General features: G+C 49.8%; 1 protein-coding gene across 1 annotated transcript in view; it reads right to left on the bottom strand.

Annotated features, from left to right (window-relative positions):
* Positions 1-17,925, bottom strand: part of PRDM5 (PR domain 5) — a 184,364-nt gene that overhangs the window by 44,360 nt on the left and 122,079 nt on the right. Inside the window, exons 10-14 of the mRNA XM_006772503.1 lie at positions 15,903-15,995; positions 15,575-15,696; positions 11,617-11,696; positions 8,709-8,793; positions 7,355-7,512 (exon numbers count right to left, since the gene is read on the bottom strand). Of these exons, the coding sequence (XP_006772566.1) occupies positions 7,355-7,512; positions 8,709-8,793; positions 11,617-11,696; positions 15,575-15,696; positions 15,903-15,995 (538 nt within the window). The remainder of the gene's footprint in view (positions 1-7,354; positions 7,513-8,708; positions 8,794-11,616; positions 11,697-15,574; positions 15,697-15,902; positions 15,996-17,925) is intronic.

The following is a 17,925-nucleotide window of genomic DNA, read 5'->3' as shown; positions in this document are numbered from 1 at the left end:
ATACTTTAAAAATCAGGATAAGCTACAGATATTCGAATGTGCGATTTACGCCACAGAAATTTAAAATGGCCCTGGCTGGTTGCTCAGTGATTAGCGTGTCAGCCCACACACAGAAGGGTCATGGGTTCAATTTCCAGTAAAAAATCAATGGAAAAGCCCCAGACTGTTTGACTCAGTGGATAGAGCATCGGCCTGTGGACTGAAGGCCCCAGGTTCAATTCTGGTCAAGGGCACATACCTCAGTTTCAGGCTCCTCCCTAGCCCGGGCCCTGATCAGGGCTCATGCAGGGGGCAACCAATTGACGTGTTCCTCTCACATGCATGTTTCACTCTGTCTTTCCCTCTCTCTTCTACTCTCTCTAAGAGTCAATGGAAAAATATATCCAGGTGAAGATTAACAACAACAAAATATCAATGGAAAAAATACCTTAGAGTGAGGATTAACCAAACAAATAAAAAACAAATCTAAAATGATAGGTGGAAATAGATAGATTAATAAAATGGAAAAAAGAATAGGTTTCTTCTATTACAAAAATACACGATCATTTAGTATTGGAAAATATGGCATTTCAAATTGATAGGAAGACTGTAACATGTTTAGTAAGTGGTTTTTAGGCAACTCTAGACATTCAGGAAAAAAATAAGTTTGGTCTAGTTCACACCCCTTACAATAAGATAAATTTCATTTCAATTTAGGTGTTTTGTGTTTTTTTTTTTAGTTTGGAATAAAACCCTAAGCATACTAGAAGAAAATACAGTGAATTTTAATATAATTTTGGTGCTCACTTCGGCAGCACATATACTAAAACTGGAACGATACAGAGAACATTAGCCCAGCTGGCATGGCTCCGTGGTGGAGCGTCAACCTGTGGACACAGGCCCGGGTTGTGGGCTTGATCCCCGTGTGAGGTGTGCACGAGGCAGCTGAAGGCTTTCTAGGCATGTCAGAACCCGGATATTAACAGGGGAGAAAGCATTAAATTTTAAAATGCAAGGCAAGACGGTCTGAAACCTCGGGTTGCTCCAGGCTTCCAGAAACATTACATCCCACCCTACATCACGCTTCCTCTTTCTCCAAATCCAGGGCGAGACACTGTGGATATGATGTGGGCGGCTGAGTATGAGAGAACAGAACACGGGACAGCAAAGTGCTCTGCAACCGGATTAAGCAAACACAGCCATCACAGCGAGACACCAGCTGGAAGTCAGCAGTGTCTTTGAACAGCAACCTGTCCACAGAGCCAGGTGAACACACACCTTTGTCACGGACCCGCCACCGCCACCCGGGCGCGATGGCCTGCGGTGTGGACGTCTCAGCGTTTAAGCCGCAAAGTGCCATCGCTCAGAGGACCCTGGAGACCACCTGCGCTGAGGACGGTGGAGGGACAATGTTGCCACGCGTGGTCAGATGACTTCCGTCCCCAAGATGAATTTCTTTTCTTTTTGTTTATTTCTTTTTGCTGCTAATCCTCACCCGAGGATATTTTTCCATTGGTTTTTAAGGAGAGTGGAAGAGAGAGGGAAAGATGGAGAGAAACATCGATGTGAGAGACATATGACTGGTTGTTTCCTGCATGAACCCCAACCTGGGTCGGGGAACCCGCAGCCCAGGTATGTGCCTTTGACCGGAATCGAACCAGGGGCCCTTTGGTCCGAAGGTCGACACTCTATCCACCAAGCCAAACCGGCAAGGGCCCCGAGAAGATTTCACAAGTACTCGGTGAAACTCAGCGTTTGTGAAGTGACTTAGCCTTCCATTTTTCACCTCTAAAAGGGAGACGGACTTTTCACCGACCTCAATCGCATCATCCTTGAGCTATAGCTCATCCGTTCAAATGCCGAGTCACTGATGGCACCACCATCTGCCGCTGTAACGGCAAACGGGTCCCCGCACCAGCCGATGAAACAGACCCTGGATGCACCCGTCTGATGCCCGTGCAGATGTGGAAACACACGAGAAAACGTGTCACACTATTCATCACACCGAATACAATGTCACCAAGTGCAGCATAACTTTTATAGCATAATTTCCAAATCAGCACACTTCTAGCCGCACAGACCAAATATTAATTTCATGAGCACAGAACCCAGGTTTCATCGGGCCACTGGCAGTTGAGATGATAACCTGCGCTCAGTCACAGCCACGGCTCCACAGCACCAGCATCTGCGAAGATGGTCTTCTTCTCGGGGTCACGCAGCAAAGCAAGAGGACTTTCATGAAATTCAGAGAAAGCACAGAGAGGAAATAAACGTGGAGAAAATACTCCAGGAATGTGTGTGTTAGAACCAGTCTCTTTTTAAAAGAGGGAGCTTTGTTATTAACGACTCATGTCTGCATATCAGAAGCACATTACCGTCCCATCGGGTCACAGAATAAACCGAAAGCCGCCTACAACGTGCGTCATCTGGCTGTTAACAAGGCCTGTGAATTAAGTTTTTACTGTTGGCTTTATAACTGGCTTCCTTCCTCGGCCTCCGTCTCACAAAAACGAATGCAACTGGAGAGATAGAAAAGCAATCTGTTTCACTGAGCTCAGCACAGGAACAAGGCAGCTCGCTCCACACAGAGAATTAGGATTATGAAATGTCAGCGATGTTCCTACAGAATTACCGCCCGTGTGGCCAAGCCCAGCCCTTGCACTGCTTACAAGACACAAGTCCGTTAGCACAAAGCCATAAGCCAGGGAGCCAGCTCTAAATCCCGCAGCCGTTAGGGCACCGAGGCGGGCAAAGGGCACCTGCTAGCAGAAGGGACGCCTGTAACTGTCAAGCGTCTTCCTGGGGGGCCGCGATTAGGTTCCCGCTCAGGGCGCGTGCCCCCCACGCTGCTCAGAGGTGCTCCCTCAGGCTTCTAACCAAGATGCTTCTAGCACAGTGGTTCTCAACCTTCCTAATGCCAGGGCCCTTTAATACAGTTCCTCATGTTGTGGTGACCCCAAACTATAAAATTCTTCTCGTTGCTGCTTCAAAACTGTAATGTTGCTACTGTTATGAATCGTCATGTAAATATCTGATATGCAGGATGTATTTTCATTGTTACAAATTGAACATAATTAAAGCATAGTGATTAATCACAAAAACAATATGTAATTATATGTGTTTTTCGATGGTCTTAGGCGACCCCTGTGAAAGGGTCATTCGACCCCCAAAGGGGTCGCGACGCACAGGTTGGTGACCCACAGGTTGAGAACCGCTGTTCCAACAGCACTGCTTCCAACAAGGACCCTCTGGCTCACTACACTGACATGAACTTAAAAGCCTGCCAGTCTGCCTCTATAGTGCCTGCCATGGGTTAGCTGCCCGATCCTAACAAGTGTATTCTCTCTTCCACGATGAAGCTCTGTGAATACAGGGAAGCAGCAACCCTGTCTTTCCCCCACCCCCCACCCCCACACTGTGCAGGTAGCACACTGCAGCCCATCATCTGCTAGCCTACAAAGGCAGGTGGTGTGAGCGCAGGTACAGCCTGATCAGGCCCCTACAGGAACGCCCGCTGCGCCCCCTGCAGCAGATGCAGGAGGAGAAACCCACGCAAAGGTGGAGTCAAGTGGCCGTGATGCAGCGATCGGGACTGACGTGTAGTCTCCAACGTAGCCCCTTCCCCTTCCAACGAGATTGTCAAGGATGCTTTTTGTTACTGTGCAAAACGTACCTTATGCTTTTAGAGCCTAATCCGTGACCTATTTAGAGAGAGACCTGTCCTTTCCTTTCAGAGCTACAACATTTCACCTGAGCAAAGTCTGGTCTGCAGCATCTTTCAAACTGTTTGACCAAAGACATACTTTCTATAACAAAAATCCAACACGTACACACACGTGGACACAGACACACATTACTCCATTAAATGACCCTCATTCCCACCCTTTCTGTGCTATTTTTAATGGCACCCCGTGGCTCCTTGAACTGCCTCCAAGACCCACAAAGTGGCCGTGGCCCAGAGTTTGGAATTCACTGGAGTTATCGCAGGAGGCCCCGTGGTATTATTCCGAGAGGTGTGACTACAGGTCCCGGCAGGCCAGCAGAGTTCACCCCTGGAAGGTTAGGAAAAGGGTCTTTATTAGCCTAGACACAGCTCTGTCCCCAACAGCTTGTAGGTGACGTCATCGGGACAAGTCCTCTGTGCACGCTGCCACCATCACACAAGGACTGCCAGCTCCCAGATCTCAGTGGGTCCTGCCAGCCTGGCGTCCTGCCTGGAGGAGGAGGCTCACCCTCCCCAGTTCTGCTTTGTAATAAGTTTGATAGTGAGTAAGGTGGGGGGTGAAGACTAACTGAGCAGTGTCTGTGTCTGTGGTTCTGAACCATCTGCCCAGTTGTGATTTACAGGATCTAAGGGATATACTTGGATGTAGACAGAGTCTTTACTTTAGCTCCATCCTAAACGACAGCTATGAATCCGGTCCAACGATGACCGAAAGGACCAGGGAGAAGGGAGACTAACGCTGACCCATATGACCGGCACGAGGATGCAGCGAGCCGTTCTGTTTCAGAGACAAAAAATCACTCCTTCAAAATGTCACTGCCTACTGTCATGCCCACAAGGAACGAGTCCCTTTTCAAGCAAACCTAAAGGTTATAATAACTGACCGAAATAAATAAGCATAATAAAAATGCACAGGTTACATAATCAAAAACCAACCAAAAGCGTCCACTGCTTTAAAATAACCACCGTCGGTCATGCTAAATGAAGCCCGTCGGACTGACTCGTAATGGTTTTTCCTGCTTGCCTTACACATCCCCATTTTTCCGTTTCTTAACTAACTGGCCACTTGGGACTCACGAGAGAAGAAAAGGTTGATTCGCTTTTTTCACATGACGCTTGGAGACCATTGCAAACCAAAACCAAGGCAAACGCGTGCTAGGACCAGACACAGCGCGCACATGTGGGTCCGCAGCGAAGGCTCGAGGGGGCGTCCGCCTTGGACACTGCAGGCCTCGCTGCTGCTGTCCTTCCCGAGACATCATTATTACTTCCATATGATTTATGGCCCCCAGTATGAGCGATGGTGTGGAGAGCACGGGCCAAATCCCACAGGGCACATAACAGCAGCCAAACTGTGAAAAGCTCATAAATGCGGGCAGATCAGTTTCATCAGAGAGAGAACGCGAGAGCTCCAGCGGCCGAGCAGGACGCGGGCCAGGGGCGTGTTCCCCTCACGCGATTCCAGAGGCAGAAGGTGGGCGCCCACCGACATCTGAGGCCGCTCAGCACACGGCTAGAGAAACCAGGCAGCGGCCACCCGAGACGCCATAAATCAGACCTGCTCCCTCCTGGGAAGGCGGCCTCTTTCTGTTTCTTGGTAGATGAACACGGAACCTGAAACCCTGACTTTGTAGATGATGTCAGTAGAGATGTCTTTGGGAAGTCCCAACCAACGCTGGAATAACTACAGCTGGCCTTGAACAACAGGGTTTAGAGGGTGTGGGTCCACTTACAGGAAAGGTTTTTGTTTTGTTTTGTTTTGTTTTTTTTCAGTAAATACTATAAATGTACTTTTGTCTCCTTATGGTTTTCTTAACTTTTTCTTTTCATGTCTATGCGTTTCATTGTCATGCGTTTCTAACTTTATGGAAATAATACAGTGTACAATGCACATAACATACAAAGGCTGTGTTAGCCGACTGTTTATGTGATCTGTCAGGCTTCCTGTCAACAGCAGGTTCTCAGCATTGAAGTTTTTTTTGGGGGGTTAAAAATTATAGAAGAGTTTCGACGATGGGGGGGTCGACGCCCCTAACCTCCACATTGTTCAAGGTCAACTGTATGAATCCAATGGAATATTGCAAGTGGGGAAAAAGTAACGAATTATTTTAAAAGACAGTATATACATGACCCTTAACAGCACGCTTCCATCAACCAAAATCAATAAGCAAATACTTATTACACCACAAATGCATGTCAACAGACATTTCTGAGATGTTGAGTCTCTTGGGACAAATTTTCTAAATTCAATGCAAACATTACCTATTACATACACAAGGTAGGTCAGATAAAACTGAACATTCCGAAACAAGAGCTTGCGGAAAGTGTAGGAAACGCAAACAAAAATCGACAGAGAAAACAGGGATGACAGCATGAAGCAAGTCCTGTTGGGAGGAGGAAAGGAAGGGGGGTTAGAGGTCACACCCATGAGGACCCGTGTCAGCTGTTCTAGGGAGGGGGAGGGAGTGTGCTCTGACTTACCCAGCACTGGGATCTGCTAATAACACGAGAGCCCAGAGGGGCGATCAGGTGAGCTCGGGGATGCTCACCTGGCAGCAGGGACAGCAGCGGGAGGTGGGGAGACGAGAAGCCTCCTTGACGGGCATGACCGTGATGCCAAGCAGTCAGCAGGAGGGTAACACAGCGTCTGACTGCGAAGGGGTGGGATTAGGCGGAGGAGAGAAGCTTTAAGAACTGCCTTCTCGCCCTGACCAGTTTGGCTCAGTGGATAGAGCGTCGGCCTGTGGACTGAAAGGTCCCAGGTTCTATTCCAGTCAAGGGCATGTACCTGGGTTGTGGGCACATCCCCAGTAGGGGGTGTGCAGGAGGCAGCTGATTGATGTTTCTCTCTCATGGATGTTTCTGGCTCTCTGTCCCTTTCCCTTCTTCTCTGTAAAAAAAAAAACAATAAAAATATATATTTTTTTAAAAAAAGAACTGCCTTCTCATTCCAAAAAGGGGCTAAAAATAAAAGAAGGCGCAGGGGTCATTCTATGCTTTTGTTGTGAACAAAACCAGGAAACTCCAAGAGAGAGGTTATGGGGGCAAAAGGCAGGACAAGGTGGGGAGACGAGTCAGAGAGATGCCCTGTCATGGGTCAAGCAAGCGGCCCTAAGTTCGGGTCTGAAGCTTGGATTCAAGAAGCAAATCCGCCGGGATTCGTCAGGAGAGAGTTGGTGGCAGAGGTCACAGCTGGGGCCGACACAGAGAAGACAGGAGAGGACCAGCCAGAGCTCCGGCCAGGCCCTGGGAGGGACCCGGGCGTGTGGAGAGCCTGGAGGCAGACCTGTGCGCAGACTGCACCCGGGCCGCGAGGGAGGGATGTGGAAGGGAACGTGAGCAGCGTTATATTTTTTTGAGGGAAGAGGAGGAGGAGGAGAAGGAGGAGGAGGAGGAGGAGAAGGAAGCCTGCGTGACTAGTGCCGTTCTGAAGAGAGGACGGAGGACCCTCTGCGTGTGCGGAGAGCGGTCTCAGAGGGTGGGAGATAGAAACGGGGTCCCCAGGCCACGGCCTGAGTTAGGGCTCAGCCAGAGCACAGTCTCTCCAGCTGTTCCAGGGCCGGCCGGCCCCCGACATACAGAAAGGGCCTCAAGGAGAAACGACGGGAAATCGGGGCAGGGCGTCGGGAACACGGGCGGCAGCAGCGTTACCTTCTTGTGGTTCTTGTACACGTTGCGGTGGGCGAAGCCCTTCCCGCAGCGCTTGCACTTGTAGGGCTTGTCCTCGCTGTGGATCACCTTGTGGGCGCCCACCTGGTCCAGCCGCTTGAAGGACTTGTTGCAGATCTCGCAGCGGTAGGGCCGTTTCTCTGCGGGGAGGGAGTGCAGACCCCTCAGATCGACGTGGAGCGAAGGAGAAACCGCCTCCCCTCCCAGGACTCCTCATGAATGACAGTGAACATGATGGAAGCGCCTGCAGGGCCCCCACCGCCGCCCACCGGTGCTGATGGGCCTGCTCGCCAGGAAGCGGAGCTGGTTGGTAGAGACCCGCTTCGTAAGCTGATGGTGCGAAGAGCTTACATATGAAGATCATTCAAGTCCAACGAAGAAACCCCACTTCCAAGAGGAAAACCCACCAGTAGGTGCGAGCTGCCATCAGGGCCACACTCCGGCGCGAGGCATGGCCTGGCCATGAAGGACATGAGGACTTAAAGGACAGACCCGCCTCCTGCTGGGCCGGGAGTCCGGCCCGGGAGACACCACGCCCCGAGGCGGCCCTGGAACCCCTGTGCTCACTCCTCATGCTGACAACGAGGCAGAGAGATGCTGTTTGTTTCTCACAAAGCCCTTCTGCGGGGCACCCGCTCCCGACCTCTCAGGTTCATTTGAGAAAACATCTGTCTCTATCTCCTAACACAGTGGACATTCAGCGACACTGTGACCTTCATGGTCTCACATTACCGACTTCCTAAACTCCAGAAAGAGACCTCACAAAGCACAAATCACCCTCAGGCTGGCTTTTTGAAAATCTGTATCACAGACCCCTTTCTGGTGCAAACGTGCTTGCACTGAGACTACAGCTTTAAAAACTCACATCCTCAAAGTGGAGGTCTGAGCATTTCACTAACGTTTACCGGGACCTCAGTGAGACGGGAAACACATCTCAAGATGGAGGGGCTGCAACTGTGGCCTCGGTCCCCAGGGTCAGGCCCTCCACAGGCTACAGACAGAAGCCAGCTCCTTTCCCTTCCCGGCAGCTGTGAAGCATCCGAACCAGTGCCCCATGTCACAGATGAAGAATTCAGAGCCTGAGGCTCAAGCAGGACTGAGGGACAAACTAAAGGGGGGCTTGGAAGACTTTTGGAATCATTGAGACCAGCCACCCTGGCTCCATAGACAGGCTGAGGTCCAGCGAAGTTAAGTAACTTGTTCAAAACCTCACGTCTACGGAATGGCTGCGCCACAACCAACAGCCAGGTCTCCTGCTGGGCCCTCTCAGCGCTCCTGAGTGACAAGGCAAACATCGGTAGTGATTTCAACAGAAAGTTAAAAATATGTATTTTACCTGAGTGGGTGATCATGTGACGCTTTAGCTGATTCGCCGAAATGAATTTCTTCATACATTCTTGACAATCAAATATCTCATGGATCTGCCAAAGGTTAAATCAACAGTTAAATCAACTGTCAAAGCCACATACGTTTCATAGAGCTCAAATAAAAGTATAAACATGTGGAAGTTGCTACGGCAATAACCCAAAACTATATATTATAATTCAGCCCTAATCTGTTCATTCTATCCTATGTATATTAAAACTAGAGGCCCAGTGCACGAAATTCGTGCACTGAGGGGTGGGGTGTCCCTCAGCCCTGCCTGCGCCCACTCGCAGTCCTGGACCCCTCACTCCTTACTACCATGGAGGCAGGAGAGGCTCCCGCCATTGCTGCAGCGCTCGCCAGCCATGAGCCCAGCTTCTGGCTGAGAAGGGGGTTTCCCTGTGGGAGCACACTGACTACCAGGGGGCAGCTCCTGAGTCGAGCATCTGCCTGCCCCCACCCCCGCCCCCCCCCCGTGGTCAGTGCGCATCATAGCTACCGCTCATTCTGGTCGTTCCGCCATAACGGTCACTTAGGCTTTTATTATATAGAAGATTGCAATGAGCCTAAGTTAATTAGTAAACCCATGTCATCTATAATAATAAAAGCATAATATGCTAATTAGACAAGGTGCCCTTCCAGATATCCTTCCTTCTGGACAAAGCTGCAGCGGGTGGAGCCGTGGCAGAAGCAGAGCAGAGGCCCCCGGCCTGAATTTTGTGCATCGGGCCTCTAGCTGAAAGTAAATACGATTGCACACTGTTTAACTACGTAATATTGCTGACCTACCTAGTGCATAGTAAAGTAGCCTTTCTGTAAAGCATCACACAGTGTGTTATAATAGCAGAGCCGCTGGGCCCTGGCAGAGAGGAAGGTCACGGCGAAGTCCTGACCGGGCACCGACGGCAGTGCATAGTGAGCAACAAGTGGAAGGCCGTTGTCTCCCGGCAAATGGCCCCCTTGATCTAAGTGGCCCTAAAAAGAGGGAGCAAGTGGGGACACAGAACCCAGGGCTGCAGTCTTGGCCTAAATTCTGAGCCCAACGAATGGCAGGTTGGAGGCTGACAGCACCTTCCGCTTTGGTCAGAGCTGACTCTTGGTGAGTCGGCCAAGGCAGTTGTGAAAAGCAGGGAAAAGGGAGAGAAACAAGGAGAAGAGAAGATGCCGTCCCACTCATCTGGCTTGCACCCCTGGATGCAGGGCATCTAATCTGGTCAGGAGATGGGCGGGGTCAGAGAGCTCCAGGTCCCTTGGAAAGCCGGGCGGGTCGCACAGCACTCCCACGGCCAGAACCAGGTGGTACAGAGACCCTGCCTGGGACATCTGGAAGGCTGTCTCTTCCACCATCCGAGGCCCACCCACAGGAGCAAGGGTACAGCACGCACTGTTTATTTAAAGATAGTAAGTACAGGTTCATATTCTTAAACTATGTTTCTGCAACACATGAATAATGCCCTTTATGATGGCAAAATGCTCTAAGAAAGATGAGATGCCTTCTCAGCCACACATAAATGAAATCGTATTTATTTTCATTTTTAATGCTAAACTTTTACAACATAAAAATGATTAACGCATTTATAAAATGGAAACTTAAAATACTGCAGGATAATAATCATATTTGTATACTTCTAACTCTCATGGCTCCTGAATCATGAAACACTTTTAAAGGTTGAACTGAACTGATATTACCCAAATTATAAAATAGAAAGCATTTACGTGCATGAAAGCAATTTTGCATTAAATATCTTCTTTATAGTGGAAAATTCAGGCCAAAGCTATTTTCAAAACTCCTAAAAAGGTTTAATAAAATAACCAGATTTAAAGTGAAAATGATAAGTAATGCTATTTACTTATGCCTAACGTTAAGTAACATACATAAATGTCCATTGATATGGGGAGTAATAACAATAATTTCAATTCCAAACTAAGTAATTTTCAAGAAGAATCACGCCCCAACTGGCTTGGCTCAGCGGTTGAGTGTTGACCTAAGAACCAGGAGGTCATAGTTTGATTTCTGGTGAGGGCATGAATGATTCTTTCTCATTATTGATGTTTCTCTCTCTCTGTTTCCCTCTCCCTTCCTCTGTGAAATCAATAAAAATATATTTAAAAAAATAAGGATCAGAGTATATCTTATTGGAATATAGGATAGTATACAGTAATGTAGGCTATTACATTACCAGTGGTTCTCAACCTTCTGGCCCTTTAAATACGGTTCCTCATGTTGTGACCCAACCATAAAATTATTTTCGTTGATACTTCATAACTGTAATTTTGATACTGTTATGAATCGTAATGTAAATATCTGATATGCAGGATGGTCTTAGGCAACCCCTGTGAAAGGGTCGTTCGGCCGCCAAAGGGGTCGTGACCCACAGGTTGAGAACCACTGCACTAGAGGAAAATGTCATTCAGCATCGTCTTAAAGCACCACCTACTGGCAATGTGAAATACTGCAACCAACCTCTACTAGACATTAGAGGTCCCCAACCATGTGGATCGGTCAAAGCTGCCTATGGCTTCAAAAGGGCTAAGTCAGAGGCGCGAAGCAAATGCCACCTCGAGCTCATCAGTGACATTGATATCCTTAGAGACAACGTGGGTGCTGTTCTCCACCCCCACCAGCCAGGATCGAGATCTACCAAGACCTGAACAAGCAGCCAGGATTGAGCTTGTAGGAGAAGGAAATATTCAGGAACTACGTCTACTGATTCTGAACAAGAGCTCAGAATATTCTTTGGACGAGGTTACTCTTCTACATCTCGGTCTTTCATTTTAGAATGTCTGTATTGAAATCAATGACAATATTACACGGCAGACACCATACATGACTAAAAACATTGGACGCTCTGATGGGCACTCATCTTTATGCCACTGACCTTCCTGTGTTCCTGTAGGCTGGATGCTGAAGAACACTTTTTATTGCACACGGAACAGATGAGCTTTTTCTTAGGATCTCCTGAAACAGAAACAAAACACCACCAAGAGCTAAATGAGGAGCATTGGAAGTAGAGTTTCTCAGTGTTTCCTCTTCACGTCTTCTCATCTTCCTCCTAGAACTGGAGTCCTAGCTCCTCCCAGAAGAGATCGGGGGACAGTTTATGATTATTCACCTGAGAATGGAGATAAATGCTATCGCCCATAAAAACAAAATCTCAGTGAGCATCCACAGGATCTGGGCGAAGGGGAAAGGTGGGAAGGGGCTAAGGGAGTCGGCACCTTCACTCCGCTTTGTCTGGGTGACCCTGAAGGTTCTCTCCACCCTCCCAGCATCCCTAGGTTCAAGGACAACAGCTCCTACCAAGCCAACACTAGTCTGTACACTACTTCAGTTTCCCTGTATTCAGGCAAATCTTATATCTGACTTTCAGATTCCATTTTCAAAAACATCCAGGGCCCGCCCTAGCCAGTTTGGCTCAGGGATAGAGTGTCAGCCTATGGATGAAGGGTCCCAGGTTCAATTCCAATCAAGAGCACATGCCTGGGTTGTGGGCTCCATCCCCAGTAGGGGGCGTGCAGAAGGCAGCCAATCCATGATTCTCCCTCATCATTGATATTTCTATCTCTCTCTCCCTTTCCCCTCCTCTCTAAAATCAATAAAAAATATATTTTAAAAAAATATTCAGGGCCCTAGTCGGTTTGGCTCAGTAGATAGAGCAGGGGTGGGCAAACTTTTTGACTCGAGGGCCACAATGGGTTCTTAAACTGGACCGGAGGGCCGGAACAAAAGCATGAATGGAGTGTTTGTGTGAACTAATATAAATTCAAAGTAAACATCATTACATAAAAGGGTACGGTCTTTTTTTTTTTAGTTTGATTCATTTCAAACGGGCTGGATCCGGCCCGCGGGCCGTAGTTTGCCCACGGCTGGGATAGAGCATCAGCCTAAGGACCACCGAATCCTGGGTTCAATTCCGGTCAAGGGCACATACCTTGGTTGCAGGCTCCTCCCTGGCCCAGGCCCTGGTTGGGGCATATGCAGGAGGCAACCAATCGATGTGTTTCTCTCATATCGATGTTTCTCTCTGTCTTTCCCTCTCTCTTCCACTCTTCCTAAAAATTAATGGGAAAATATCCTCTGGTGAGGATTAACAACAACAACAACAAAATTCAGGAACACACTACTTACAAAGGTAGGGAGTGTGTGAGAAATTGATACAACTGAGCTTAGTTACTGCAGGTTTGACACAATGGGGCTAAGTACACTTCGAGGAGTGGCTGGAAACCCTATCCACCACATGTCACAGTTTCTGTGGAAAAATGTGATGATTATTTAAAGACTTAGCTTCCTGCCCGGCTGGCTTGGCTCAGTGGTTGAGCAATGTGATGATTATTTAAAGACTTAGCTTCCTGCTAAGCTAAGCAGGAGGTCACGGCTCAATTCCCGGTCAGGCCACATGCCTGGGTTATGGGCTCAATCCCCAGTAGGGGGCGTGCTGGAGGCCACCGGCAATCAATGATTCTCTCTCATCATTGATGTTTCTCTCTCTCTCCCCCTCTCCCTTCCTCTCTGAAATCAATAAAAATATATAAAAAAACAACTCAGCTTCTCTCTTCTCAGCATCTTCAACTCATATCCCTAACAGGACCATCTGTTGCCATCAGTGTAACAGTGGGGAGACCATCTCTCTCCTGGAATACCGGCCTTCCTAGCAAAGGATCCCACCGCCCTGTGTGGACACTGCTCTCAAGATGGAATATCCTTTCCCCAAAACTCTGTGCCGGCCACGGAGGAAAGGAAGAAGCAAGAGAGGCTCAGAACGAGACAGAAGGGGTGCCAGGCCCAGCGAAGGGTGGGCACGGAGACCTCTGGCTACACAGTAAGCCCCACATTTTCCATGACCCGCCCACTGCAGAGTAAAACAAACACTTTGCTTCATAAACGCTTTCCTACAAAACCACCAGGGGCTTCCAGAACGAGTAGGATTATAAGGCCCAAGGCCAGTGACAAGCAGCCTCAGAGCTGGGGCTGGGGGAGCCCAGGCTGGAGACCGCCTGCCCAGTGACGGCGAGAACACACGGTCCCAGAGGTGTTTCAGCATCTGGCTTTTCACTTACGCCGCAGACTCACTTCACAAACGACAAGAAAGATTTGCTGTAACACATCACAGATGGAGACGGAGAAAAGGAGAAGAGCATGTTACACCTGACAGCTCGACACGGACAATGAAGGCGGGCCATGCAGAGCCAGGAACCAGGAGTGCAGACAAGGCAGCCTCCTCAGACCCGCACACGCCCTCCAGGAAAGGGACAGCACAGCCCTGCGGATGGAAACTTCTGCTCGAAACTTAAATATGTTAAAACTAGAGGCCCGGTGCATGAAATTCATGCACTGCAGGGGGGGCGGTGCGGGGGGTGTCCCTCAGCCCGATATCCTTAGCATTGCCGTGGAGGCAGAAGAGGCTCATGGCCAGCTGTGAGCCCGGTTTCTGGCTGAGTGGTGCTCCCACTGTGGGAGAGCACTAACTACCAGGGGGCAGTTCCTGCATTGGGTGTCTGCCCTTGGTTGGTCAACGTGCATCATAGCAACTGGTCATTCCACTGTTCGGTCAATTTGCATATTAGCCTTTTATTATATAGGATTTTATAATAATGAGATTAAGCATTTGGAAATTGTATTATAGGCACTTAAAAAACACTCGAGGGCTGTGCACTTTAACAGAGTTTAAAACTGCATTCCAGTCAGATTTTACTGACTTTTGTATTGTATATTCTACACCAAAGACACTTTTGCTGAGCTGGCTCTTACAGTTAAATTAGGGACTATTAACAATCTTAAAGGGCCACAGATGCATGGGCATCTGGAAACTCTGTTTCCAGGCCAGTACTTCCTCCTCCAGGGCTCATATGCAGCTCACACCCGAGGAGGCTCACACACAGCTCACACCCGAGGGGGCTCACACACACAGCTCACACCCGAGGGGGCTCACACACAGCTCACACCTGAGGGGGCTCACGCGCAGCTCACACCTGAGGGGGCTCACACACAGCTCACACCCAAGGGGGCTCACACACAGCTCACACCTGAGGGGGCTCACGCGCAGCTCACACCTGAAGGGCAGCCCAGACCAGGTGGAAGTGCCAGCACTTGCTCACACCAGCCGGCAGCACCCAGCAAGTCAGCATTAGAGACAAGGCACAAACAGGGACAGTGAGGCTGACCCGATCACCCTCCTCTCCTGAATGCGAGGGTCGGGGACAAGAAATCCAGTTTCCTCATGTCAGAAAGACATGCCAACCACTTCCCAGAAGCCGAGGCAGCAGGATGCCCTGGAGGAAGTGTGGGTGCAGCAGGGGCTCCGGGGACCGCCTCCTCCTCTAAGGACACGCCTCCCGGGGAGGAAAGCGAGCTCCCAGGGTGTGGGGTCTGCTTGGCTCAGTGCAGTGCATTCAGTCCCTGAACCGAAACAGTCACCGTGTGTCAGGTGGGTGCAACCCCGTGACGGTCGCCTCTCACGCCTGCGTCGCTGTTTACCCAGCCATCGGAAGAATCCAACAGCATCTGCTGTCCTCATCCAAACAGTCAATCAACCCCACGGCACAAGGCAGTCAGTCATTCTCCCGACAGAGGAGGAGAAGCGTTAAAAAGCGGAATTTTCCTGTAAGGATAAGAAGGCAGATGGACTCAGGCAGGAAAATGACAAATTCTGCCGAAATCGACTTGGAAAAGAAAGTGTCAGGGGAAGGGAACGCCTGTCCGCACACACGTGGAGGGAAGGCCAGCTGTCCACTCCACAGCGACAGACAGAGGGGCTGCAGACAGACAGGCAGACAGCTGTGGACAGACGGCTCGGCCAGGAGGGGACGCCAGTCAGAGCCCCCTCCAGGACCCCTCACCCGCGTGGACGTTTTCCTGGTGTCTCTTCAAGGCATCCCTGCTCTTCAGCCGCTTCCCACAGCTGCCGGCCTTGCACACGAACCTGGCTTTGCCCCTGCACGTCTCCTGGTGCTGCTCGCAGCTGCGGGGCAGGGAGAGGGGCCGGGGGCGGCTTTGAGCGCGTGCCCCAGCCCGGGCCGGGGTCACCGCATGCATTATTGGGCAGAAAGGACAGCGTTTCAGGTCTGTAGCCCGGAACACAGAGCCACAGAGAGGCCTGACACGTGCACTCCACAGTGACCCGCAGGGACCCCGTGACCTCACGGCCCTCTGCTCACCCACACACACCTGGGCGCCGAGCTGAAGAGCGCGTTGCAGGTGGAGCACTGGAAGCTTCGGGGGGAGTCCTTCGGGCTGCCTTTGGCCGGGCACTGAAGAGCACTGAGGAGGAAAGACAGGAACAAAGACGCATGAAATCACCTCTCTGAACAGTCAGGGAGGAGACCCTAACTTAACTGTAAGAGCCAGCTCAGGTGTAAGATATATAAGACCAAACTCAATAAAAGCTGACCAGAATGCAGTCTTAACCTCTGTTTAAAGTGCGCAGTCCGTGTGTGTGTGTGTGTGTGTGTGTGTGCGTGTGTGTGTGTGTTTAAGAGCCTGTAATAGAATTTCCAAATGCTTCATCTCTTGTTAGTATAAAATTTAACATATTTAAGTTTTAAGTGTTGGGCAGACATCTTCCTCTCAAGTTTCACAAGCCAAAGCGGATGTGTGTAACACCGGGCAGTGACTAAGAAACGTGGCCGACTTCAGAATTTCACGTCAATGAATGAACGAATAAACCCTAACCCTATGCTGGGGAGTGCTTGCTCACATGCAAATGACGCTCTGATCAACATAAACGTTCCCAAATGCATGCATCTACTCTCTCACTCTTACTAGTAGTAACCCTTGATCCTGTAAAACGCTGAAGTGAAAGAACAGTGTTACATGCTGCTGACATATCCATCGGGTGACAGAGGGTGGGGAGCGATGGGCGGGGCCATGTATGCCATCTCGGCGCCATGGCCTCACACATTCACAGAAGTGACTCCTCAAAGTGGCTGGGGAAGCAGCAGCGTCCGCACGGTCCCTGCCTTCCTTGTGCTCTGAGCTCTGCGTGTCGCACACTCGCCTCGCCCTGGTTTCAGCGGGAGCATCAATGCAGACCACTGAGGCGTGGCCTGCCGCCTCCACGCACCTGCTGCGATTTGCGTGTCTAAGTTCAGATTAGTAAACCAATGAGCTGGGGCGTGAAGGGCAAGTTAGCAAATGGACAGATACTGGTTTGCATAAGCCATGTTCACTAGTTAAACTCACAACCAGGACGTTTCAAACGCCAACACACTACAGGGAGATGAGTGAATGACAATGACCCTGGGAGCTCTGACCTCCCCGCTCCCGCCCCCCGTGTCTGACACACACACACACACTAGGAAGTGTGACTACAGAGAAAGACATGGTTGTGGTTTTATTAAATAATTTCCCGTGTGTTGTACCAAGTTATTACAAAGTCGTGTTTCACTTTCCCTGCAATGTTAACTGTTCACGGCAAGGAGCTAGTGGTACATTACAAAGGGGAGCAGGTTCCCCCCAAAATGGGTCACCTTGAGCTCACGTTTAGCTGCACGAAGAGACCATCCAGCCGAGGACTATGCTGCATCCGCAAGGGAAATGTCACGTCTATGTGACAGGCCCTGATAGCAGGCCAAGGAGACCCCATTGCTGCTGGCCATCCTGCCCGCCACCACAGCTCTGGCCGAGCATGCATTTAACTTGCATATCGTGTCTCATTATCAAATGAGCGTATATGTAGAAAATGCAGAAAATCTGAAGCAAATAAAATTCACCAACCATCCAGGCAGGAAGAGATAAGCACTCCATCCATTTCTGATGGGTTCTGTGCTTTCATATGTTACACTCAGCCTAGAAAGAGCTACATGGATGATCACACTTCATATGCAATGTTATATGTCGCTCTTTTTTCCATTTAACATGGAAAGGTAACAAAAAATATAATTGTTTTACGTGAAGGTCCCATAATTTGTTTAACAAAGCTCTTCCTTGTTAGCCATCTGGGCAGTTTCCTTTGTTTCTCTTTATCTTGTACTAGAGGCCTGGTGCACAAAATTCATACACGGGTAGGATCCCTCACCCTGGTCAGTGATCAGGGCTGATCTGTTGGGCAACCGGCGGGGTGATCAAGAGGCCCCTGCTGGCACCCACCTTGGCCGGCCTGGGGCCTGCGGGCTGGGGGCAGCTCCTGTGTTGAGCGTCTGCCCCCTAGTGGTCAATGCATGTCATTGCAACTGGTTGTTCTGCTGTTCAG

The sequence above is a fragment of the Myotis davidii genome, unplaced genomic scaffold, assembly GCF_000327345.1.
Source record: "Myotis davidii unplaced genomic scaffold, ASM32734v1 scaffold446, whole genome shotgun sequence".
NCBI classification, from domain to species: Eukaryota; Metazoa; Chordata; class Mammalia; order Chiroptera; family Vespertilionidae; genus Myotis; species Myotis davidii.
This window is presented reverse-complemented; position numbering and strand designations above follow the sequence as displayed.